Below are 26,878 nucleotides of genomic sequence, written 5' to 3'. Positions count from 1 at the left end.
TCCCCAGCTGTGAAAGACAGACTCCTCCAAAACTCTGTCTATATGTCCCTTTACTTCATGGCTTTTCTGTAGGCTTAGAAGAGGATTCCGGCCTCCCATTAAATGCCAAAATATTTGTTAGTAACTATTTATTTTTAATAATCTATTTCATGGGCTTCGAGATCACTTTTAGAGACTGATGCTCCTCAGATTGAAGACAAAGCAGGAAAATTAAATTTGAACATAACTTTCTGTCATTGCATTCATATTTTAGAAATCTATTCCTGTTTGAAACATAGTCCTTTATATTGCTTCACTTAGTGTGGTAAGCATATTTACTGGTCTTTAAGGATCTGCTTTCTGCAGAGTGGCTAGCAGGACAAGCAGTGTCCCAAATTAGGATATCCAGTCTTTCATCACTTGATATGTCCTTATAATTATAAGAGGTGTGTTGAAGAACTGAAGAAAGATCTGAATTTGCAATTCTGGTTTCTTTTTTTGGCATTTACACCAAGGTAACTGAAAGTAGATCATACCCTGCAGAAATTAAAGATGAAAGTTACTAGATTTTTCAGTTCACTTCCCACCACATATTTTCTCCTTTTAAATCTCCCCAGGGAAGATGTCTCCACTGCCTGTATCATGAAATAATAGCATAAATTTTATTAATGATCTTAAACAATTATCTTTTTAGCATTATGCTAGTTTTGCAGCATCATACTGTATTTAAAGCATCATATTATTGTTATTTTTTTCTGTGTTACTCTAGATGTTCATACTTTCAACCTATGGCTTAGTTGCCAAATTGTATCCAATTCTGTACTTGACATATGACAAATGAGTACAGATATAGCAAACACATGTTATTTTTCAAATCTTGTTTTAAGATAAGCTGGGCATATTTTTTATAGATTGTATTTTCATTGTTTTTGATCCCATGGCAAATAGCAGTACAGCTCAAAGTCTATGCAGCTACCATCAGTGTACATAGTACTGTACAAGTGCCAGTCTTTAATGCAACTAATTCCTAGCCAGAAAATGTCCTGCATTTTCAGTGAATCATAACTAAAAAATTATTATGATGATAGGAAATTTAAACAAAAAAGTCATTTTATATAGCTGTAGAAAAGCCAGTTTCAGTGACATTTTTAGAATTATCAGTGAGAAGACATCAATCTGTGCTGACAAGAATCGAACAGAAGTGTAATCATGAAAGTGTTTGGGGTTATTTGTTTAACAGCAGGGGTTGTTAGGATGATCTATAGATGTAAAGTGTTGAAAAAATATATTTATTAGTAATAAATAGTTGCTTGATGACAATGAGACTTGGTGATATAGCAGTTTCCAGTGGAAATACTGTGGAAAACACAGCTTAAAAGGTTTTTTCTTAGTGAGCATAGAAGTCTTTCTTTTCCCTCCAAACTACCCAGAGAACCTACATTTGAAGTCCTAGATAGTAGTGTTCTTTAACCATTAGTGGAAATGAAAGTGCATACCACATCCTCAGTTCTTTTCAACTATCTCATTAAGATTGTGCAGATTGTAAAGTACTAGTAATACAGACTTAATCTACCATTTCTTCCACTGTTCCTCAAACTGTCCTCACTGTAATTGCTTATTCTGGCTTAGAGAACAGTGTGATTCAATCAAATCCCACCATTTAGGCTGGATTTAAATTTTGGACAGTACAGATACTGAGAATATCTACTGAGAAAACATGCAAATAACTGTGATGAAATTTAGTAATTAGTTCTGTTTCATTTCCTAGATCTTACAAGAAGCCTTTAGGTACGTAGTGTCTCCATGAACATGCTGATAGGGGAAAATACTCCCCAAATCACTGTTCAAATGGATGGGCATCCTGCTCCCCACAGGTTCCCAGTACAGATGGGGAGTGAAGAACTCTGCAAGATTTCCCTATGGGTGGCACATAGTGGCATCACTTCCACTTACATTTTTAAAGTTAGTAGTGATTAATTCTGCCTTCCTTGGATGGGTATTTCACTTCAGTGATCTCAGAGATTGGAGGCTGCAGTTGACCTTGAAGTTCAGTATATACGTCACTGTCTTGAAGCTCACGCTAATGAGATGTGTCAGGCTTTCTGTCCCTGTGTAGAAAGGAGTTCAGCTACAAATAATATAGACAAAATGCATATTTTGCAACATGCCCCACAGAAAGAAAAATAACATGAACTTCTTTTTAGTGGTGCAGTTCACTACAAACTGCAGTCAGATTTCAGTCACCATATAACTAAATCAGGAGTTGTAAACACAGTTAAGTAACTGTAAACTCTGTGAACTACTGCAAACAGGAACATAAAGGAAAGGTGAAGAAGGAGGAAGCACATCTTGAAGTCTGTGTTTTTGAATGGAGTACCAAAAGGAAATGAAAAGAGCCAGACCAGCTTCTGGCATCCTCCAAAACATACTTGTGAATCTGCAATCAGAGAAACTAGTATTAGTTCCTCCAGTACACACAGTCAATAACTTAACCTATTGTTAAATTTGAGATGGGTCAGTGCTTTGAGCCTTCAAAAACTTTAGCCTCTGTCATCTTTCCCTAAGGATATTCCTTTCAACCAAAAGAGGGGGAAAGAATCCAGATCTCTGCAGTTGAGTCTTTATAATCCAATATGGTGTATATACATATTTACAGCCTCCTCCTCTTCATTTTTCTGTGATATGTTATCCTCAGAAAACACCCTTTATTTTTTAAGGCACTGGATTTTATTTAAGACAAGGCTTCCTATCTTTGCCCCAGTGTATATACTAGTTCTTCTTACACTTTTCCAGGCAAGCTGTCTCTTTTTATATTGCCAGGATAAGGCCTTTCAGGAAGAATCCTTGTTTGTCCATATGACAACAAAGTGAGCTAGAAATCAGCTGTTTCAACAGATTGTCTTACTGGATAGCTAAGCATGTGGGAAGCAGTTTGTCTGCTGAACTGGAGCCACCTTAGATTAACATAGCTGTCTTATTTTCTTCAGATGCCTCCATCCCTAGCATATGGAGTCTGCACATCTAGTTGCCACCTAGAGCTTAGTTCTGAAATCCACCAAGCTTGCAACAAATACACCTACCTGGTGTGGTGCTGCTTTTGTAGGAGACATTTTCCAGTCCTTATTCAACTTTGAATCTCAAGATATTTTCATTTGTATGGTGTTCTATGGGGACTACTACATCAAGTAAGAGCAGCATGAGAGAAAGAAGGATCGCTTGTCTCTAGCAGTCCTTCTTCAGGAATTTTTTCAACTGCAAATTCACAACTTTTCCTCCTTCTGCTTGGATGTTTCAAACCTAAGACCAGGGTAGAATTCTGATTTATAACCAGTACTGTGGAGAGGTGGAGATTTGTACTTCTGAAGCCATATGGACTCTACACAAAAAATAAAAAAAAAAAAATTTGAAGCAGGAATTACAGAGTGACTTACCTTTATTTTGCTTTGCTGCAGGATTATGAATGAGAAATCAAGCAAATATATATATATATATATATAAATATATATATATAAATATATATATATATATAAATATATAAATATAAAAATATATATATATATATATATATATATATATATATATATATATATATATATATTCCTCCCAAGTTAGAAAAGGCCCTCTGGGCTGCTTTATTTTGCCTCATCTCGGGTGTAGTAGCAGAATGGAATGATGTTAACTGAAAGAGGTCAGCATATGCTCCAGCTAATCATGGGTGTCAGTAGAGCTCTTGTAATGCTGTTATAAAGTACTTTGATATCTCAAAGATGTGGTTACTCTGTTTCTCTGTCGGTCATGTAAGCTGAATCAGTTCAGAATATGTGTTTAAACAATTCTTATTCCTTCCTACAGCTAAGCAGAGTCAGGATACAGATTAATTATGCTTTGGTTCACAATTTAATGTTGTGTCCTAAGTAATTTATTTCTTTCAAAATAGATTATTTAAAAGCAAGTGACAAGGGCAAGATTTTTCTCTTCCACATAAATCCCTTTAATTGCTCCCATAACATATAAAACATGTATTGAATTTTGTACTAAAAAGCAAACAGAGTACATCTGAATCTTTAAGTAACTTACAATTTCGTGTTATATATATAGCATTTGTATTTATGAATGTTATTTGTTTATTTTGTGAACCATGATGTGTAGATACAGTCATTTAATCTTTAGTCTGACAAAGAAAAGTTTGTATTTCACCATACTGGTTTCTCTCATACAAACACCCACCAGAATTATATAAAATATAGTGTAGATTGGCTCTTAATTGAGTTATGAAACTGTAGAAACTTTTTACTACCTGATGCAGCTGGGAGAGGAATCTGAAGTTCATAACATTTTTGGACTGAAGGCTACTTTACTTTTCTTGTTGTTGGGTTGGTTTTTTCCTCTTTATTTTTAGCTTGAATAAGATGGACAGACTCAAATGACAGTCCTCAGAACACTTACTAGGCCAAAGACATGTTTCCTACTGAAATAAACTCATGTTCAGCAATAGCTTTAAATTTCAAAGATCTTAAACAAAGCTATTAAAATACAGGGCAATTGAGAATAAATCAATATCTCTTTATTTATTTATTGTTCACAACACCTTTTCCTGAGCATTGCCTCAGTTTCGTGCTGTACAAACCAAATAGGTAACTGTATAGATGTGCAGATTGTCTTACTTCTTAAACTGTTTTTAATTAATGCATGAATTCATGGTCGAAATGTCTCGTTTCACTGTTTTGTTTGCCTAGGCTATGCATTATAATAGTTAAACCCCAAAGTAATCTTTAGAATGTAATTAAATGATACATGTTTAAAAAAGTACGATTCCATTATTTGAAAATGTTTAAGATAAATTACTTACATGGAGAAAAAACCTAAAAATTGAATCTGAACATAATCATCCTAGTGGATGGATTTATATGATAGAAAAGTAAGAAAAGGAAATTTGTTCAAGACAAATTAGGGAGTAGGAGCTCCAAATAAATGCACTAGAGGCCTTCAGAGCCCAAGCGCTAGATTTACCAGAGAAAAGTAAATAGCAAGTCGGAAAAAAATTGCCAAAAGTGATAGCTACATTCTATCCAAAGACTGTAATCATGCATTTTTTGAAACAGAATTATAAACCAAAATGACTATTCAGTGCTGCTGGAAAGATTTATTTTCAGTTCAGTAAAATTTTTAAAGTACTGTTTTTGTTAGTCAAAAGTGACTGACATATAAATGCAACAAGTATTAAAGAAGGTCAAGAAAATATAAACCATATCTTTACAAAGATGGTATTAATACTGAAGCACACACATATATTTTCAGATGAATTAAACCTTTCCATCAAAGGATGGGTTTTTTAGTTTTGTAATTTTTTTTCTTTTAGTGAAGTGACACTAGCACCAGATGGAATTGGTCATAATTTCCTGTAGTAATCCTCAAAATCTGTTGCAAATCTTTAAGTAACATAGAGAAAGTTTTCAGTATATTCTTGTCTAGTGTGTTGCCCTGAAAAGAAGGCTAGGGTTGTTGGTTACCTGCTGTTAAATGATCTTATTGTTGAGAGTCTTCTTATTTTCTGTGTTCAGGGAATACATAAAGTATATTCACTTAGTGCTTTCATGAAAACTGTAGGTTTCTCCTCAAGATAGTAACTGAATTTGTCATAACATTTATTTATTAATAACTATTTATTAATTGAAGATCAAGATTTCTTCTAAGTCCTTGATTTAAAGCTTCATTCTATAAAAACCTTTGAAGGATAGTAGTGATGGGATTAGCCCCATTTAGGATAGATTTGAAATATAATTTTTTATGTAAAAATGGCTAGTATATATATATATGTTATTAAATTACTGTTGGGGAAAAGAAAAAAGAAAAAACACACAAAAAAAGGTGACTGATGTGAATTTTTATATGCCTTATGTCTCAAAAAAAAGTAAAGTATTTCTGAGATTTGTACTCTGTATGTGACTTTTGAATAAATTTGGAGAGCAGTACTCAGTGAGACGTATACTAGCATATGTGGTTTTATGGCAAGCATGTAGCTGGATTTGCAGCTGCAATGCCTTTCAAGCATTTTGCAAAATTCTATTTCATTTTAGTGCTTGTTGTTTCTGAAAAGTATTTGGGATAGTTTTTGTTGATGAAAGAACTGTTCATTGATGATACTGACAGTTTTAAAGGCTGTCATTCCATAGCACAATTTTTTTTTTTTTTTAGTAGTTTTATTTCCTATGATGAAGTGATCCTGGACAGCATTTAGGAAGTGCAAAACTCATATGGGCTACCTCACTCTGATGAGAAATTGATTGTGTAAGCCATCTTACCATGTATTTTACATATTTTTTCCTACATGCGGTGGGTAGAAATGTTACCACATCATCAGTCCTTTGCCTAAGGAATTTCCTCAACATCAGCTAATTTCTGAAACTGAGCACCAGATTTAATAACTCAGCAATATAATGTTCTGTATTATTATTTCATGCCAAAGGGATTGCCTGATTTTATATCAAATTCTGCAAAGCCTGACCCATATTCTGAATAAACTTTTTGTGGTAGGCCTACACTTTATGTGTACTAGGTTTTTGCAGAGAATTTTGCAGAGTACAGTGAGAAATTAGTTCAAACAGTCTGGTTTAAGTTCTTCAGTATAGCTGTTTCAGTGTCACAGATGAAAGGAAAATATGTTTCTTGCTTTACATTTCGCAATCAGTGGAACACACAATTTGAGGAATCAGTTTTCATACTTCTTTGCCTGCACTTGTACAGCATTGTGAATAATAAGGGTAACACTATGTGGTTTGAACTACTGTGCCAAACTGTCACGTATCTTGTTTCATTGTTACCTAGGGATAGCAAAGTTTTCTGAAAAGTAGAGTATCAGTGGTGTGCACTGATGTTAGGAAGGACAACTGATCTTTCTAAATTAAATTAGTGTAGCAAAGTCACATTAGGGGCTGGTAATATTTCCATGTAACATATTTACTACCTTATGTGTACCTGATTTCTCCAAGGAGTGTCACAAATGCACTTACTGTTCTTTAATGTTATATTTTACATTTGGATCTGTGATTTAGATGACAAATGTGAAAAAGCACATGTTGCCAGAGAACTTTCAAGAGACAAGCTGTGAAGTCTAAAGAACACAGGTTATTCCAGCTAAGGTTGGCAGCAGCTTCTGCTTAAAAGTTTTTCTCCTAGCATGTGATCTTCAAACTTATACCTGCAGAATGTAGGTTAGCATTTGATTAATGCAGATTTTTATTTTATAGCTTATTACACAGAGGTGGAAGTTTTATTTTCACTCCTCTTCTGGTCAGGCACTGGAGCAGTAGAGAGTAGTCCAAACAGTTGCAGAAAAGTTGAATTCAAATTCTACCATTTTGGCGATCTTTTCAATCTCTGTTTATGGGAACGTGTAAATTAGTACCATAGAAGGATCTGTTAAAAATTAAACTAAACCATTTGTGTTGGAGGTGTGAATTTCTCAACACTGAATTTGGACTAGTTTATATGAGCAGACAGTAGTATCTTACTAGTTCTTAGGTCTTACAGTTCTTTCTGAAGTCAGTGGAAAGAAAGACCCTGCTGTGTTCCCAGGCAATACTGTGGAACATTCTGGTCTCTGAATTCTTATTCACCAAAGCTCGTTATATGACATCTGATTTGATTGTTCTCTGATAAACATGTGTTTTTGTGCTGTATCTTACACAAATTAGTTCCTTAGCTTTGTGTAGCTAACTAAGAGTTAGCAACAAAAGTTTTTTGCAAACATCTCTTGTGTCATTGATATTGACACGTCTGTGCAATACTAGTTGAAATTCAGAGTGATGTCATTTGGGGCCCTTGACATCCAAAAAGAGAACATGACAGATGAGACCACATGCCTGAAGTGTATTAAAAGGGAGAAAAATGTTTTTGTTGATGAGCTAGTTTATTTTAAAGGCAGAATAGGTGTCTAAGTTTCAGTGGAGCAGTGATGTATGTTTTAGAAAAAACACACCATCTTCCTAAAACATTAAGAAAAAATCAATATAAGAGCAGTAAAAACCACCAAAACTTCTCAGCTAAAATCAAAAGAAACATTTCAGACACCAGCAATTATCAGCTGCCCCTAAAGTCTGATAAGTTTACCCACAGTGATACTAACTTAGTGTTCTCTTGTCTTCATACATAATTTCTGAAGTCAGCATAAAAAAATGGAACTAAGCACTGCAGATGAAAGGAATAATGCCTCATTGAGCCAATTTCTATTAGCTTTGTTTAAGCAGCTTCAGTGAGATTGAAAGTAGCAAGTGCAAAATCCTGAATAAAATTTGTTTCTTGCTTCCCTATAAGGTACAAGGCAAAATCTAGACATTATTACATTTTCATTCAAGCTATACCTCCAAGGACATTTTTTCAAATCCTCATTAAACTCATTCAGAGTGATTTCCTTTTTAGCCAAGGTCAGAATGGTTGTCTTGCAAATCTTTGGACACTGTGAATGGGAATTCATAAATCCTGACATTGGGAAGCAAGGTTGCTCTTGCCCTACATTTAATGAGGAAAAGAAGTAAGATGAAAAAAAAAAAAAAAAAAGAGCAGGGTTTTTTGCCTGATGGTGCTAGAAGTAAGATCTAACTTCACTGTAATTGAAAAAATATGACTTTTTTAAAATTATTTTTAATTTAAGCTGGTCACAATGCACTGATGATATTCAGTGCGTTGTGATTCAGTGCGTTGTGATATTCATCATTTATATTTCCAGTAAGCTGCTAAGTTGCCTGCAATCACGTGTCAGCTTTCCTTTTCTATGGTCTGTTTAGTCTGTTAGCCCACCAGTTAAAATATATCCTGAATAACTTCCACATCAAAAATAAGAACAGTTGATAGAATGGTTTCTTTAGGAGACATATATTGCATAGCTGTCATAAATAAATCAGATTGTGCACCCAGTTGGACAATTGTGGCTTATTTTTTCTGCTTTTGTTTGCTTTTTATTTGTTTGGATTTGTTTCCTTTTGGTAGTACATTAAACTTCTTGTCAGGAAACCTGTTGTTTTTAATGAAGAAGAAATTATTTGAATTAAGCAGCCAGTATGAACATTTTGAAGACAACCTTGGAACTTGGGTGGTTTTGTAGCAGTGATATTCTGCTTTTAAATAAATAATAAAAAAATCATAATGTAAGCTGGTATAGTTAAATAATTCAATATTGCTGACCAACTGCTACTAGTGAATGGTTGTTTTCAGGAAAGATAGAACAGTCACAGCAAGAAAGTGTTGAATAATTATACTGGCATCAGTCTTTGCCTGACAGTTCAATGTATTTGCACTACAGTGTAGATGTAGTCACCCTAGCTTCCTTTTCCATAACAACATACAGGTAGTAAGATTAGTCTGTCTCACTGTGTGTTGTGTTCCTTTGTTGTTGCTGCTTAGATTTTCATGTCTCACATGATGGGCTATTTTTTTTTTCATATTCAAGGGTTCTGTTTTTTTCCTGATTGAAGTGAATAACTAATGAAACTTGATCCTTAAAAGTACAGTAAGAATTCTTAGGAGGAAGGTAATGGATTGTTTGCTGCTACTTAAGTACAGCACAGAATTTGCCTTGTCTTCTGGAGACTGATTTTAGGTCCTATTCCTTAGATGGCATTATAGTTAATGGAATAATTTTTTTCTTTAAAAGATTTATTTTAGCTATTCCAAGGATATTTCTGCATCTCCCTGGGAACCTGCAAAGTTCATCTATCTCCTTATCTCATTGATCTGTTTGCTGCCTCCAGATTTCAATGCAGTGTATCAATTGCTCTTTTTACTTAGTTGAGAGAGGTGGTGTTGCATGTTGCCTTAAAAGGGTGTAGGTGGTTTATTTTCTCTCTCTTTCTTCATTTTTGTTATGTTGACTGCTCAGTAGCTCTTTAGCAGCAGAAAAAATTAGTGTAAGAGAAAAGGCATCTTCATGTCAGTAACAGATACTGTAGGCCCAGTCCTCTGTAGAGCTCTATCCCACTTACCTCTGGACATTAAGGAATGGCCACATGCTTTTTCAGTCAGCAAAACTGCAAATATATTCCCATATTGGAGTGGAAAGTATTAAATAGGTTCTTTATAGTGTTTTGTTTGTCATAGGAGTATCTTTTTGATTAAATTACAACTGTTATAATGATCATACATCATCAATTTCAGTACAAAATGAGTTAAAATCAGATAGTTTCAAGTAGCAGATTTGTGAATTCAAGGAGTCTGGCGTACTGAGCAGAAGTCAGTCCAACTTCTGTAAGTAGACTAGGCAGATTTTCCCAAAACTCTTAAGTATTTTAATATGAGGATGGAATAATATAAAATAGAAGTTGTTTTTCGACACCAGTGTCACTCCACTGTAATAGATGCTACCCAGTTGCAAAGGTTGCTTGTGCTTACTGGGTTTATATGTAACTCATTAACTTTACTGTAGGATGTTTAAGGTACCAATTAGGCCTTAAGGTATTGAGTACCCTTAGAACCCAGTGGTTGCAAAGCCAAGGCAGAGTCAAGGAACTGGTGATATGGAGTTGCATGTCAGCTCTTATTGTCATCATAAGTGATGTACAGTAAAAAATTAAAAAAAAAAAAACAAATAATCCAAACAAGAAGAAAAGAAACCAAACAAAATCCCCATTACGGAGTAACAAACTTTATTCTCTTTAACATCAGAATTTTTTTAGCACCAATTAGAATTCTATATAATGCCAATATAAGCCAGTTATACTTTTTTTTTTTTAATATATACATTCACTGTATAGATGTGATTTTGCACAAAAGGTCATAGGAAAAATTAGTATTAATTGTGAATTTAGCTTTTTTTTTTAATGTAAGATGACCACAGAGGCAAAGTGATTATGACTTTGTTTCTCTTCTCAAAAATAAAGGTGTTTTGATAATAACAATTGTAAGCCTGGATATTACCCATACCCAGGCTCTTTTTTTTTTTTTTTTTTTTTTTTTTTTTTTTTGTTTTGTTTTGTTTTGTTGTTTGGTTTTTTTTTTTTTTTTTTTGTGTGTGGGGGGAGGGTGGGTAAGAAGGGGGTGGAGCCACGACCACAAAGAAAGAAAAAACAAATCTGATGATCTTAAATACATAACAAACATACAAACAGCAATCATGGGATTCCAAGGGAGGGTGGGCAAGGAAGAAATGTCAGAATGTTTATCATACAGCTGTGCCAAAAGTAAGGGCTGAATGAATGAGATGGAGATTAAAGCCAGTAGTTCTGAGCCTGTATTCAATCACTGCAGTCACTCTGTTTGCCTCCTGCATGCTGATGAAGTGTCATGAATGGTCCCATGTACTTTCATTCCAATATATTTCAGGCAATAGTGATTATTGCTTGTACTCAGCTAAAGCTTGAAATAACTGGCAAACTCTTGCTTAGCAACAGAAGGGCTCATCTTCTCTCCCTTGGGACTGCTAACTCAAAAATGTGCTACTTCTTTTAAAAGTTAAAGTTAGAAGGGGTAGATGCTTTATATTTACTTTTTCCCATGATAATTAAAGGAGAAACCCCAAACTAAAGTCAGCAAATTACTTTGCTCCATAAATAATTATTGACTAGTTTATGAAGTCCGAATCCAATTTCCTTTATAACATATTAAACTGTCCTATTGTTGGACAATTTTTTTACAGGTATAGCTTTTATATGTGCTGAGAGAATAGAATCACTGTACTTCCTTTAAACAAGGAAGTAAATTTTACTTCCTTTAAACAAAAGATCTCAGTGTATTTTGGTAAAGTTCTTTGGAAATCATTCATGCAGCATTAAATAATTTAATGTTTGTGCTTATTTTTAATGTTTAGACAAGAGTTTGTATTTTTCAGTGATCTCAATCTTAAAAGGAAAATGACTGCACATTTGTTAAATAAATAACAAAATGCAGAACATGGTTTCAGTTGTAGATTTCCAGCAAGTGCACAGAAGAATTCATTAAAAGATACGGCAGCATTATTCTAGTGTGAATTATATGCTGCTCTGTAGGTTTCTATTTTTGGTTACCACAAGATGGCAAAGCAATGAGCACACAAATGCAGGGACGAGTGAGTTTCATAATAATGCGTTCTGCATTCACACTTTATGCACATCAAGAGAGAATCCAACCACAGCAGGGGTGACAATCACTCCAACAGTCTTTTGAAATCAAAGTACTTCCTCAAGAATGTCTTTCCAGTGCTAATTACACTCTTCTATTGTGGCTCTTGTATTGTGCAAAGTAAAATGTTTACACTGTCACTGGATACAGCCCCATCACTGGAAAAATAGAAAGTAAAATTGATCAGATTATTAAATAGATTTTTCTTTTATGTTTTGCTGGTTCTACTTTGTGTTTAGGGCTTAAATATCAAAATCCATTTCCTTTGTCACCAAGGGACTTTGGCAAAGATTCTAATTTTTCACCAACTCCAGGGAAGTCTCTTTACTTGAAAGTTGTTGCAATGTGGAAAGGATTGGTTGCCTAGACAGCTTGAGGATTTTCTCTTTTTTACTGTTTCTTTTTTTTTTTTTTTTTCCTCAGTTGAATACTGATCATGCAGTAACTATTATCAGTGGATTTTCTAATATGAGGGAGGCAAGAAAACTTGAGACATGGCTTATCCCAGGACAGGGTAGTGTGGGATATGTATCTGTGTTTGTGTATATAACCATACATTTTATGTGCGTATATACAATCTCGGTAACCACTATGAAACTCTCTCTGTGTAGGAGAGGATACAAGATACCAGTTATGTAATGTTTAAAAGAGAGGAGAAAGAGTGTCTAGGTTTTATAACATTTCCCTGACAATGCATAAGTTTATGTGAAGGGTTAAGCAACAAATCCAGTCTTGACTTTTCTTTTTTGTCTTTAATGCTGGGCTTGGTAAAATGCTAATTAGTAGGAAGTGGAAAAGGGAACCATTAAATGCCATTTTCCATGGCATTCTGGAAAAGCTGGTAGCCCACAGGTAGCCCCTTTACTGGATTAAGAGCTGTCTGGATGGCTGGTCCCAGAGAGTGGTGGTGAATGGCATTGCATCCTGTTGGCATCTTATCACTAGTGGTGTCACTCAGGGATCAGTGTTGGCCCGGCTCTCTGCAATGTCTTTATTGATGATCTGGATGATAGGATCAAGTGTAAATTCACAGATGACACCAAGCTGAGTGGAAGTATCTATTTGCTGGGGGGTAGGAAGGTTCTACAGAGGGATCTGGACAGACTAAATCTGGATCTGTACATCTCTAAATTTTTTGAGTATGGAATATACAGCTACAATTTCTAGGTATTCATAATTTATATCCTGCATTTTACACAGAGATACTACATATATACAGTATTTAGATCATTGATATATGTAGTTCTGTATTCTTTTAAGGAATTTAGCATTGTCAGAGTTTATTTGTATACCTTACTCTTATTAAGTCTTTGGATCTATTACTGTGTTTGCTTCTCCAACAGTCACCAGCTTCATTTGATTGAAGATACCAGAAAGCAGGTATTAAATGTAATAACTTTGGAATACATTTATCTCATATCAACAGAGAAGTTATGTTACGGAAAATTGATACTAATATCTGAAATTGGGAAGCAGTAGAAAATAGAAACTGTCTATTTGAAATTGCTAGAATAGATGTGGCATGTCTAACATATTTTAAAGACTAAAATGTCAACAACTATGCATACAAGAGTATAGATACTGTGTGTACTTGCTTATACCCACAGTGTACGCTAGTGTATTCTGGAACATTATTGTAATAATTTAATCATAGAATGTTTAGGTTGGAATGGGTGCCCGGAGGTTATCTAATACAATAAAAAAAAAAAAAAAGGGAGACCACAGAGTTGTCATACCAAGTGCAACACTGAACAAGTGTGTCTCTGGTTTTACATGTACCTCTGCCTCCTGATCTGGCACTTTCTGAGCTGCTGCCATGACTTGTGGTACATACAAAGTCATACAAAGTGAATGGTTCTTACAATAGAGCTTTCAGTTGGCTTAAGAATTAATTTGACATATGTCCTTGGTTAGAAAGACAGTTATTTAAGATGTAACACAAATTTGCTAAAGGACTGGTGCTGGGAGTGTGGAGACTGTTATGGTGCTGATTTTTTTTGTCCATATAGTTAGTGGTAAAACTTCCATTGATTTTATTGGGAATGAGATTAGTCACTGTGAAAAGATTAATGTTGTACAGAAAATGTACTACTGTTTTCACTTAAGAGTAGGGAAGGATTGTTCTTTAATTCATTAGGTTTTAGCAGATTAGAAGAACTGAATTTTGATTAATACCACATCCTTATGGCTTCAGCTCTGGGCTACTGTTAGTTTAATGGTGCTGTAGTTTCAGTGCAAACAGTGTTCTATACTCCTGTTAACAAGAGCAAAATGGTTAGCTAGTACAGAAGATATATGATAACCTCAGAAACTGAATCCTAGCCTTTTGATTGCCATACCTGTTTAGAACCAAGACTGTGTAATCATTATTTAATACATTCCTTAAGTTCAATGATAAAAAGCATAGTCACTGCTTTCTGTATATAAGTAGGCTCATGTTTCTCTTGCAATGTGGTTGCGACGTTCTCTTTATTACCAAATTACTGTGTCCCTCTGCTGTTGTCCACCTCATATCAAACCAAAATATCCATGTTTATGCATCAACATACACACAAATAACGTGATGCATAGTTACAGCTGTGATTAATCATTCAGTTCACTACACTTACTTGCCCCTTAGGTAATACATACTTATGTTGGCCTGTTTTCTGTAGACATAGCCTGCCCAGTCTTTGATCTGGACAATTAGATTTGTCTTAGTGTCATAATCACTCTCTCTTTAGCTGTTGCTGTATAAATTCTGATTACCTATACCTAATTAAAAATACTTTATTTTGTTTGAACCTAATACATTTTGGATTTGAGGCATTTAGACAAAAGGTTATATGGCCTTTCAGAAACCCTTTTTTAATGAAATATTATTGCTAGCTTTTCTGTTCTTGTTCCTATCAGTTTATCCTCAGTTTTCATTCAGGTTTCTATATTGCTATTGATAAAATTAAAATAAGAAGGGCAGGCCATAAGTGATCAACATGACCATGTATATCTCATATATGTACATTAGTTGCTCGATATCATTCAAGTTTTATTACATCTGGTGAGTGCAAACATTCATTCAATAAATCTTGCTTTACTGCTGTCTTACTTATCCCTGTGGGATCATTCTCCTCTCTGTGAGTTTTATACTTTCTCCTGCTTACATACCATTACCACAGAAGCACAATATCAGTACCACTGATCTAAACAACTTAAATATATTGACCAATAGAAAGGCAGAAAATGCTAATGCTTCTCCATTATGTTAACAGTTTTCCTTCAGCTTTTCTTCTGTTTGAGGAGCAGAATTTAGTTACACTCAGTGCTCTTTACCTTGAGAGTTTTCTTTTTGTCCTCTGCTCCAGAAAATTCTGTTTGGTGCTACTTCAGTGTGACACGTGGAGTTGGTCAAATCTCACATGTTAGCTTTTCTTATTAGGATCTTAGCTGATGAAAGATGAAATATAGTTTATAATGGTCTCTGATGCACTTAATCCCAAATTAAGGAGAAGAATTTAGTGTCATCCTCCAGACACACTCAGAACACTGAAACATTGTCTACAGTCAACACTATGGTGTTAATATTCTAGCAGGTAGATGGGAACAAACAATGTAAAGTATAGCCAACACCAGACTCAGACCTGATGTTTTTTTATTTTTGCATTCCCTTAGAAATAAGTGGAAATTCTTACACAGGTAGTTTCTGCTATGAATTTTTTCTCTGGGTTGGACTAAAAGTTGTGTATTGTAAAGATATTGCACCATTGACTATGGTATAATAAAGAGCAGGCTTAGTGATTCACTCTGTGTTATTAATGTAACAGTAATGTGTGAGGAACCATGGCAAATTGCTTATACCTCATGGTCAATATCAGAAGCAATGCCTTCTGCATAATCTTCAACACACTCTTCTGTGAAGAATATCTATATATGTATATGTGTGCAAATTTATGCAAGTTTGCTTGTGTTTAGCAGCTAATTAACTGCAGTCTATTCTTCGTCTTAGAAAACATATTTCATGATGGTACACCATGAGTAATAGCAAATTTAGTTCATCAAAATGCTGAGCAAAATGGTGTCAGGCTTCATTTTTATTCCTTTTTATTAAGGACCTTGAACTAAGGAAGTATTATTTATTAGGCATTCATTGGGAATTGATGGCATAATTTAACTTTTTATTAGCTAGTAAAACTGATAAGCAGTACATAAAAAGATGGACCTCGTTATAGATGGAATAATAATAATAATAAAGGTTCATTTAAAGTTTTTTAAAAGGTCATCAGTGTATAAAGTCTTTGTGACATTGCCTTCTATGATATGAACACATATATCATATAATTTTTGCTTCTGTTGATAGATTTGTTTGTGTTTATTTTGCAGCCACTAAGTCCAGAAGAAAATTAATTTGTACAGTTAAAATATTTTCAGGTTTTCAGTAACTTGAGATTAATTCTACACCTAGTGTAAACATACACGATATACTTTCTTTAAGCAGGAGCCCCTCCACATGTTGTAGAGTTGAAATAATGGAGTTGTGAGTGTGCAATGGTTGAACACTTAGTTGTGCTAATGGAAGACATTGGTCCTGGATAGTGGGATGTAGGAGGAGATATTGTGTATGTCTCTAATCTTGAGCCCTTTACTGATTGGTAAAGGTGGGTGGGATGACAGTCATCCTCGTTAACTGCTCTCTCTTTGGGTAGCCTTGGATACATGAGCAACTTAAAAACTCTTTTTCTGACACCCTCCTCTGAGTTGTGCAGAAGAGAATCTTATCCCATAAATGGTTATATTCTTGGAGGACTAGAAATAAGGATATAAAAATCATGGATTTTATCCATGAAAACTTTTCATTTCAGCATGCACCTGTTTCATAAGTAATTTTGAGCAAAACAGATAAAAAAGGAAAATGCAGCAGTGAAGCTGGCCTAGATAGAAAATCACTCCTCCTAGTCTTGCAGAACATCTGAGAATAATAGCCAGGCTACTCATGCTTCTCTGTCACACTTGCGTAAAACCCTGTTCCCAAACCTTTAAAATGAAAGCCATCACTCAATCAGTTAAGGAGCCTGTCTGAAGTTCACTCCTTCTGGTTGGAGTTTTGTATTAGCCTAACAGAAAGGGCATATTTCTTTTGCGTACTATATCTGTCTTTTTAACTCTTACCTTGGTGCTGTACCTGCAGCAGTGGGGCTTGTGTGCTGAATGTAGCCATGGGCTCAGTGTAGCCCCTGAATGAGGGGGCTATGCTTCCCTTCCTTGAGCCCTGCTGTACACATGGAGGAACTGCTCTGGTGGGATCAGTGATGACAGTGAGAGCAAAGGAAGAAGAAACAGCAGACACAGCAGGTACAAGCTGTTCTGCTCTGGTCCTGATGATGTACTTGAATTGAGCACTTATGCTAGCATCCAGATTAGTTGAACACATGCACCATAAACTTCCTTTATGATCACTGCAGACACACTACAAGAGATGCAAATTCTGCCTGTTGGAACTTTGGGCTTGAGGATCCTTTTTCTGCTCAAGATTCCCAGCATGAGACTGATTTGGATTCATCCATAATACTTCTAATTAATGTCATATATTTTCAGTAGGACTACTTCTTCTCAGGTATAGTAAGACATTAAAAATTGTTGAAATTTGTTTCCTTCTTGGATACAGATACTGTTGTACTTCAGAGCTTTTTTTTTTTTTTTTTTTTTTTCAGTGTTTACTTTTGCTGTGTTCCTAAGATAAGTCTATATTTTCCTGTGGTTATGTGTGAGCTGTTGTACCTATATGTTCACAGCAAGTGAAGCATAACCAAGTCTTGAGAGACCTTATTTTAAATGGATAATGTCTATGGACTTTTTCCATAAACAAAAAAGATGGCAAAATAATTACCCTAGCTACTGGAACATTTTGCCTGCCATCTAGATTACCAAAAAAACAGCTGCTTTACAGTGCCATTACTAGAAAGAAAATGTTTTAGGGTTTTTTTTGTCATAGTCTTTTGTGAAAAAGAAGAGTAGTGTTACAGGCAGTAGTGAAAATATTTTAAAGAAATTTCATTTTAAAGAAATCATTTAGGCCTACTTAACAGGAGAGTAGGTTATTTGCTGTGATAATAGTTGTCCTACAAAAATGACAGAAAATGTTCATAATTTGAATTTTTTATTCATACATAGGTATGAGTTAGCATATGGCATGTTAACAAGGCTGGATAGTGTTAGGTAGTTGTTGTCTTCAGCTGCCTACTTTAGCCTTCAGGTTTTGAAACCTGCTACAGGCAAGGACGCAGTTCTTTTTGCATAGGATATAACTTAGTTCCTGGTGGATGGTAATTAGAGTTTGGGGTTATTGTTTCTGCAGTTTAAGGACTGACTCATATCAACAGGATTCAATAAAACAAAATTTCAGTATGCTAGTTCTTTCCTGCATGACCCTTACTGGACCAAATTTTACCCAAAACCTGCTGTTGAACCCAGAATCTTGCAGTGCACATCTTGATACAAGTAGGATGGCTACTTGTATGATGACTTTTTAAAGACTTTTCATTTGTAAGTAGTTTTCAAGTCCTTCTAGAATAGCAATCAGGTAATCCTAGGGTAATGGTTTGATAGTACAAAGGAAAGCCTGAGAAGTTGAAAACACTGCTTACCTGAGCGGCTGCATTTTAGGTACTTCTGATATATGACTTTATCTGCATGTTCTTTCAAACTGATTTCATGCTCCCTGCAGTGACATATTTTGCTAACACAACAGACTTGTTCCTTCCCGACATACAGCTTCTGGCTCCAAGAAATGTCAGTAGCTTTTTAGACAAACCTGTGCTTTTCATTCCTATCTTTCTCAAGAGGAATATCAGCATCCCTCCAATAACATTTTTTCCCCTATGGCTATTCTGTTTATTTTATAAACAGACTAGGTTTATTTTACATGTAGAGGCTGGTAAAGACATAGAAGGATTTTTTTTTTTTACTTTTTTTTTTTCAATTTAATTTTATTTAGCCTTTTTTTTTCTTTTTTCTCCTTTTTATTTTTTTAACATCTTTTAATATTTTTAGGAAAGTACTGGAATAACAGCCACTTCCTGGTTTATGCAAATAAGCAAATCTTCATTCAATCCTGAATTCCTGCAGTTATTTCCTTTCTGTAACCAATTGAGGCCTCCAGAAGCAATTAACTAACCCCTTGGAGCTGCAGGTCCTCCTTGGAACAGCTCTGTGGAGCTGAGATTTGCAGTTCACACTGACTTACACAGAGGCAGAAATTAGTTAAAGAAAAAGGACTCAAACACCTTGTCATTTCTACATATGCAGTATGAATTATGTTTTAAAGTAATAAAGGAGGAAAATTGGTTAGAACTAGGTTCCTATGTACAATGACTTGTTTCCACATTTATTCATACATCCTTGACTTTTTGATCTTTTTCTGGTCTGGAATCCTCCTTTGTGTACCAATTCTGATTGAGAATTCCATTTGGAATCTGAAATCTTACAGTTGTTTTTATTGCAGTTGGGTTTTACATTTATTTTTCTTTCTCTTGTATTTTTAATAGTCAGATATAGGGGAAATTATTCTTAATTATACAATAAAACATTAAGCAATTACATGTAATAGCAGAATTAGGCGCAATAAGTTAGGGCATTACTCTTATCTGGGAAAAAATGAAATCTCAAAATTGGCCCTGAATGTATCTTGAATTTCCACAGACTTGATTTTCTTTCCTGTGCAACTACTTAAAAGACCAGGATCTATCTTAATTAAAATTTACTGCTTACTTCAGAATGGAGGAGCTGAAAACTATTTTCCTAATGTCTGTGCTGTTTATGTCCTTGAGATGGCTAAGTGGTAGTCTGAAAATTGCAGTAAGATTAGTCATTACTAGGGGGACATAATATACTGTTTCATTGCAGCGGAACTCTGAAAAATATTTTAACTAAATATTTAAAGGAGAAGACATTAATGATATTTTTCTCATTATTCATAAATTTTACATAATTACATTCTACAGAAATTTTTTTCTTCATAAAATGGGCCACACATTTTAAGACATATTCTTCTTTAATACCACTACAATTCAAAATCACTCCTTTTAAGATTGAGAAGCTACAAAGGTCACATTGTAAAGTTGACTCTCATCAAGTATAGCTCTGAACCTGTAACAAAGTAAATCATTAATCACGTTGTGAAGTAAGGACTCTTCTGGAAAAACTGTACTGCATTTTACTCTACTGGGCACCTGTAGGTTACACCAATAAATTAGGATTATCTAAATTAGTTAGTTTTTTGTTTCAGTAACATTGGTCCTGTCTTCTACTGACAACATAATCATACCCTCAAGAAAAAACTAGTCAAGACTGTTTCAAACTGTTGTCTAACTCTACTTGCATGAAGATTTGTTTTGTGTAGTCTTGTTACTTAAACAGAGACAACATTTGTTTCAATGAAATGAATATAAGGTCCAAAATGATATATGAAACATCTTGGAAAGTAATGCTTTTAATGTCACTGACTTTGAAAAGAGGAAAGGGAGATAGCTTATTTCCTTAAACATAATCTATTGAAAAATTGAAATGCCTTTGTATCACTTAAGTTAACAACTGAAACAATATTCTTATTTGACAGTTATTCTCAAATGGTGCTGATTAATTTGAAAAACTTTTCCCCATACTGGCTGAGCCAATTCTGTTCTTATTTATTTAATTACTTTATTTTAAATACTTTTTTTTTCCAGAAGCATCGTAGAAACTGTTCTTTCTTATTTAATGCTAGCTGGATTTTCACAAATTTTACTATTGCAGCTTAAACATGAATGTGGTTCTTTGAGGCAAATCAATTCCTTGCCATAATCTCCCTCATTATGAACTAAAGTTTAAAAAGAAAAGGTAATTGGACTGTCTGGACTTGGATCATATTCAGTGTAAGAGATCTTTCAGGACATTTTCTTTGAGGAAATATATATAACAAAAAATTGAGTTGCACTTAAACATATGCTTTTTATATTTTGAATTGAATTATTTTAAAATATTTGTTACTCAAGTTAATGTCAAATTACAAATAATAAGTGACACTAAGTATTTCAGTTCTCCCTTATTTCAGTAGGGATTGTTGATCCTCAGCTCTGCTCAGGAGTTGGCATGGCTCTGTTGTCAGAAAGACTTCAATATTGTAATAAAAAACTACTGAATGTATTCCTATCATCTGATTTTGAAACAACTCCTGCATTGTGTTCACTGACAAAAGCATATCTGAATCTAGCCAAGAATTTTAATACCATCTAACTTAATGCATTTTGAACTAAAAGTGCTTGTGTTGCTAGGCATCAAATTGGTGATGCATGGAAAAATTGTTCACTGAAACTATAACATAAGCTTGCATGTACAAATCACAAGTAGGTTTTCTGGATGAGCATGAAATCTAAACCTCTGGAAAAATCTGTATATTTAGAGCAAGACTTACTTTCACTGTACCCACAGATTTCATTAGTTCATAATTTGATTTTATTTCTTTAAATGAGTTTAAGGTAAAGCCTTCAGCTTTACAATAATCAAAAATTAAAAAAAAATCTGTAACTTGATTGCTGTAGTTAATGTGGATTATTTAGGTTTTTATTTCCTACTGAAGAACAGAAGTATTTTTAGCCACATAAAATTAAAATATTATCCCAAGTACCCTCCATGTAATACAAATATATCTAGTATTTAAGGCTTTTAACTATTGCAGAAAATATAGATCTTTTAAAATCTTTGTTCTTTCAACAATGACATTTAGTTGACAGAAGAGTCTTAGTGGCAAGCATGAAAAATGCCCTTTGTTTTTAAGCTTTTCAATAACAAATTATTTTATTTCAAGAATGCAGGTACTAATGATCTTTTAAAAATATGCTTCTTTTACCTTGAGATTTTTCCTGCACATTTGCTAAATACATATACCTATACTCATGTTTCCTACACTTCCATGAAAGTCTCACAAAGAGCAGTTTGAGAACTGATCATAAATGGACTTCATTTAGGAAAAAAAAAAAAAAAAAACACAAAAGAAGTGATGTATACAGCATCTGTATACTGTATTACTGTAAACAATTTCAAGAGACAAGCCAAGACCGCAGTCCTGTTTTACTTAAAATTTTAGCAGTTGTGCAATTTTTTATTTTTGTTTATTTTGACTTCCATTTTTAATTCAGAATCCTGTGGTTTTCCCTTTTTCTGAAATAATTCCATATAGAAGCATTTATGTTTGTAGTGGGAGAGAGTGGGGAGAGATCTGCTGGCATTTTAAGAATGCAGTGCTACACTATGAAAGAGCATTAAAGAACTGAAACTTTTCTCTGTTTAGTAATCAGATGGTGAAAACACAAAATCAAATAAATTGCCAGTGAGGTCTTAATTACTGGATTAAAATTATAAAATAAATATTAAATATATTTACATATATATATAGTAATGGTAACCACAACAAAGAAATATCTACTAATTAACTTGGAAAGCTCTAGTTTTATGGTATTTCTGAAATAATCTTCATGTTTGGTTCATAAAACAGTAAAACCCAAAATTTTCTTTGGGTTAGACTATTATGACTCTGGGTTAGGCTTATGGGTTAGGATAGTATGACTCTATTCTTTAATTACACTTGTATTTTTTTCCATCAAGATTATTTTGTTTAGGTTGGAGGGTGGTGACTTGCGAGTACATAAAGAAAATATAATGAAAGTGTGGAGCCTTTATGAGTGTTCATGGACTGTGGCTCTTAATCTCTCAACTGGAAAAGCTCCAGTGAAACTCCAGCCATTGCTGCCTTGAGATTTCTTCTCTGGCTTTAGGAGTGAAGTGGAGCATGTTCAGAGGCTCACCAATGAACAGCCTTTTTTCATTAACATCTGTGAAAGAGGTCACTGTGCTAACTTCCCTGAAAATGAAAGGGAATTTTTGCAATTCAGTACTTGCAAGAAGCATATTAATTTAGTTCCATTACTTTGTTCCTTGTGTTTCTAGATTAAATTGTTAAAATGCCAAAGTAGCACACATCATCTAAGTGTACTCCTGTAGACTTATCATCTACCTAATGAAAGACAGAGAGGACATGTTTCACACCAGTATGACTGTCTCTCTGGAGATAGCCTTCCATAACCTTAACTAGTACATTTCATGCTTTACAGCCATCTAAAGCCATGTAACACTGAATGTACTGTCTGCTGCAGTGCTCAATATGCTTGCAATCTTTGCAGCCTGTGACACAATCAGGAGGAAATATTTATGTAATATATGTAAGAGCTCCTGTAGCTCTACAACAGCTTACAATTTTCTTCTGCTATAGAAAAAGGAAAAGCAACAGGCAAAATTGTATAGCAGTTACTCTTGTGTAGGTATCCTAGTTTTCAAAATTCATAAAGGAAATTAGGTCACTATGCCTGGAAGAAATTATCATTTCTGAAAACCAAAGCAGAACTAAAATTCTACAGGTCCAAAAGGAGAAAATGCCATTAGCTATTCTTATTGATACTCATTGCTGGCAGTCCTTGGAAAACTCATTGCCTTCACAAATTATCTTGACATAGAGCTTGATTATTTTTATTCTCTGAGTATAGTCATTATTTGCCTTCGCTGTGCTGTAAGTTTGGTTCCTTTCCTCTGAAATGACAGTTTATACAATTATTCGCCTAGATTGTATGATTTTTTAATGAAAGAAATAGACTCATGGATAGTTGAGAATATGGAAACCCATATACTTACATGTGTCTTACTTACACTTCCACTTTTTTGTGGCCTAAGGCATCAGGATCTAAATACACTTCTGATTATCTTTTGTTTCATACGATCTACCAAAACAGCTATATTCCTTAGGAGCAATACATCTCCTACAACCCAGAATGAAATATATTAGTGCCAAGGCAAATGGTTGTTTTTTTTTTTTTTTTTTTTTCAGTTCAACATGTTAGAATGTAGCTGGATCTCCCTTGTCTTTTTCTAGAAAATTATGTGCCACTATCTTTCTTGCTAAACCTTTGCATCTAATCCGGTATTTTTGAATGAATAAAAAAAAAAAGAAGAATATAACAGAATAAAAGTCCACTAATTAATATGTTTATCCTAAGATGTTTTTATTAACAGACTGGGTGGAAAAGAGTAGAAACACAGGACTGACCATAGCTCATGAGTGTAGTTGCCAGCAGCCATTAAACACTGGGGTGATAATGTTCACTATTGTCAATATAATATATGTGTCTATAAGTGCCTAATGTATATTACTTACATATGTCATATATTTGCATTAATTTGTAGTACCTTGTTCCATCCTTGAAATCTTAATTTTTGCCATCTTGTAATTAATTTACTGCAGTGTAATAGTCACAGAAACTTAAAATTTAGGTGCCTTAGCATGGAACGAGACACAATGCTGGTGACAATCTGCAAAATTTTGCTGTTCCACACAACAAGCATTTTTACTGCTTCTGAGAAGAATAGACTGGGTAAACTTGTATTCTGAATGAAAAAAAAAGAAAGGAGCATAGAAAAATAGCATTGCACCTTTTGATTTAAAGGCCATTCATATATATTTCAGGTTGATTTTATTTTATTTTTTTAGTTTTGATGTTATAATAGAATTTTTGCTTTGTTCTCTTTTTATTTCTACAGCATAAAATGGTTTACTGTGAATATTATTTAAACTGTATTTTTTTCTAAAAACAATATGGATTTTTTTTGTTTTTTTTTTTTTTTCTTTAATAAAAGCTAAAACATGGAAAGCTTGTGATTTGCAGATGGTGTTGTACATGTTTACTACTGCACTATAAACCTCAGAATAAGTAATGTATGTAATGCAAAGTAGTAGTTGGGAATTTTTTTTTGGTCTTTCTACACATTGAAATTCAATAATGTATCTTTCCTGCCTGTAAAAGGTATTATTTTGGTATACTACTAGCCTACTGTTAATTGTACCAGAGGAATTGCATTGCTTTAAAAGTATAACATGAACTTCAAACTAATGACCTTCATAAAATAATTTTTGGAAATTTTTGTTTTGTTTCTCATAGCACAGTCCAAATTCAGAATTAGGTGGTGTGGATTTCTTTAGTACTTAGGAAAAGCTACCTATATTGGACAAGTCAATTAAAAGGAAGTAATTACTGACCTAAGGGTGTGGTGTCATTTAAGACATTTGACAGTTACATAGTAAATTTAGTAAAAGAAAAAAAAGAAATTAACGGCTACATCAAATATGAGTTAGGAAGAGAATTAATTACCTTTCAGTTTAGATGAAGCAAGAGCCAAAGGACTGACAGTTTGTCAAACGTGAGCATGCTTTGAAAGGCTTTTTCCTTCAAAAGCAACACACAAAACACTTAAGACTTCATTGTATTCATGGAAATTTGGGGAAATTTTTATTTTTTGTATGTTTTATAATTTCTTTTCTGAAAGTATGTAAAGAGCATTCCATTTAAATTCCATTGCCATGAAAGTTTGTTACTTTACTTAGCCAACATAAGTAAAAGTAACCTGTGTAACCTCAACTCTCTGGCTTTTATGGAACAATAATCATTTTCTGACAGAACCAGTGTGCAGGGTTTTTGTATGTCCACCACAAAGAAAAATTGTAAGTCATCTCAGTTTTATTATATCCATCATCTGGCTGCCCATTTGTTGTGGAGTGTCTGCTGTGACTTAGGGACGTGGCTCTATTTGGCTGTAATAGATTTCCTGCAGTGCATTCAGTGACTCTGGTACCTGTTGCTGGTTTTTTTTCCAGGTCAACTGGCTGCAGGTACATGTGAGATTGTCACTTTGGACAGAGATAGCAGTCAGCCCCGAAGGACTATAGCCCGACAAACAGCTCGCTGTGCATGTAAAAAAGGACAGATTGCCGGTACAACAAGAGCAAGGCCAGCATGTGTTGATGGTAAGAAGCAAAAATCTATTAAATCAGTTTCTGCCAATACAAGAGTGGTGTCTCATAAAAAAACCCCAAGAAACCATAAAAATTCTATAGAAGAAATTTTCATGTTGTCCCAACTAACAAAGGCAATAGCATTGAAATTCAACCAAAGGGTAATACTGAGCAATAGTATAGATATTACAATAACAATTTTTCCATTGGGAATTTTACTCTTGTTTTAACTTGATAGGCAGTTGAATATTTAAGGCATGGTGCTGTTATATTCTACATGTGATTACAGAATCAGCAGTGAAATGGCATTATTTTTTCCTCTACTTTTTATTCCTTATAATATTAAAAAAATGCAGCAAGCAAGCCTCAAAGGTCTTATGCCGCTGGGAGGCTAATATGACTGCTCTTGTGTGATATTTAATGCTGTTGAAGAAAGCACTGATGCTATAACTGGAACACAGTATCTGAATGTACATCACATGTCCAGTATTTCTTCTCTCTTTAAAATAATATTCTGTATGATTCACTGCAGATGCACTGATAGCATGTAGCTGGAAAACTGCTCAAATACAGGGAGGTATGAAAATGTTTCATTTTGAAATAATTTTTTGAGACAAATTAAATTCTCTGTTACGTTAACAGTGGGAGAGTCTTCAAGAGAGGTCTGCCTTGCAGGGCTTTTAGCAAGCATTAATATTAAAAATGAAATTGGAGATATATTGAAAATAATGATGTAGAATTATATGTTTTGATCTAGTCTCCATTAACAAAAGTTAAAAATAATATGCTTATGCATAGAACTAAAATAAATATGGATTAACTTTGAATACTGGCTGGTTTAAGTCCTTAGATAAAAATATTGTGGAGAACACCCTACTGTTGCCACAGAATTTGGTCATACAAGTGATTATCAAAGACAGCTCAAAAGGAGATTTCAGAGCCAACCCACAAAGCTGAATATAGAACATC

At 34.2% G+C, this 26,878-nt stretch overlaps 1 protein-coding gene across 4 annotated transcripts in view; it reads left to right on the top strand.

The window, feature by feature from the left end:
- The window catches only part of TAFA5 (TAFA chemokine like family member 5), a 403,321-nt gene that overhangs the window by 203,050 nt on the left and 173,393 nt on the right, over positions 1 to 26,878 (top strand). For all 4 annotated transcript variants that reach the window (XM_053943951.1, XM_053943953.1, XM_053943950.1 and 1 more), the window contains exon 2: positions 25,772 to 25,921. In XM_053943951.1, the coding sequence (XP_053799926.1) occupies positions 25,772 to 25,921 (150 nt within the window). The remainder of the gene's footprint in view (positions 1 to 25,771; positions 25,922 to 26,878) is intronic.

Source organism: Vidua chalybeata, chromosome 5, assembly GCF_026979565.1.
Source record: "Vidua chalybeata isolate OUT-0048 chromosome 5, bVidCha1 merged haplotype, whole genome shotgun sequence".
Lineage (NCBI taxonomy): Eukaryota > Metazoa > Chordata > Aves > Passeriformes > Viduidae > Vidua > Vidua chalybeata.
The sequence above is the reverse complement of the archived record's forward strand: the minus strand, read 5'-3'. Positions and strand labels throughout refer to the sequence as shown.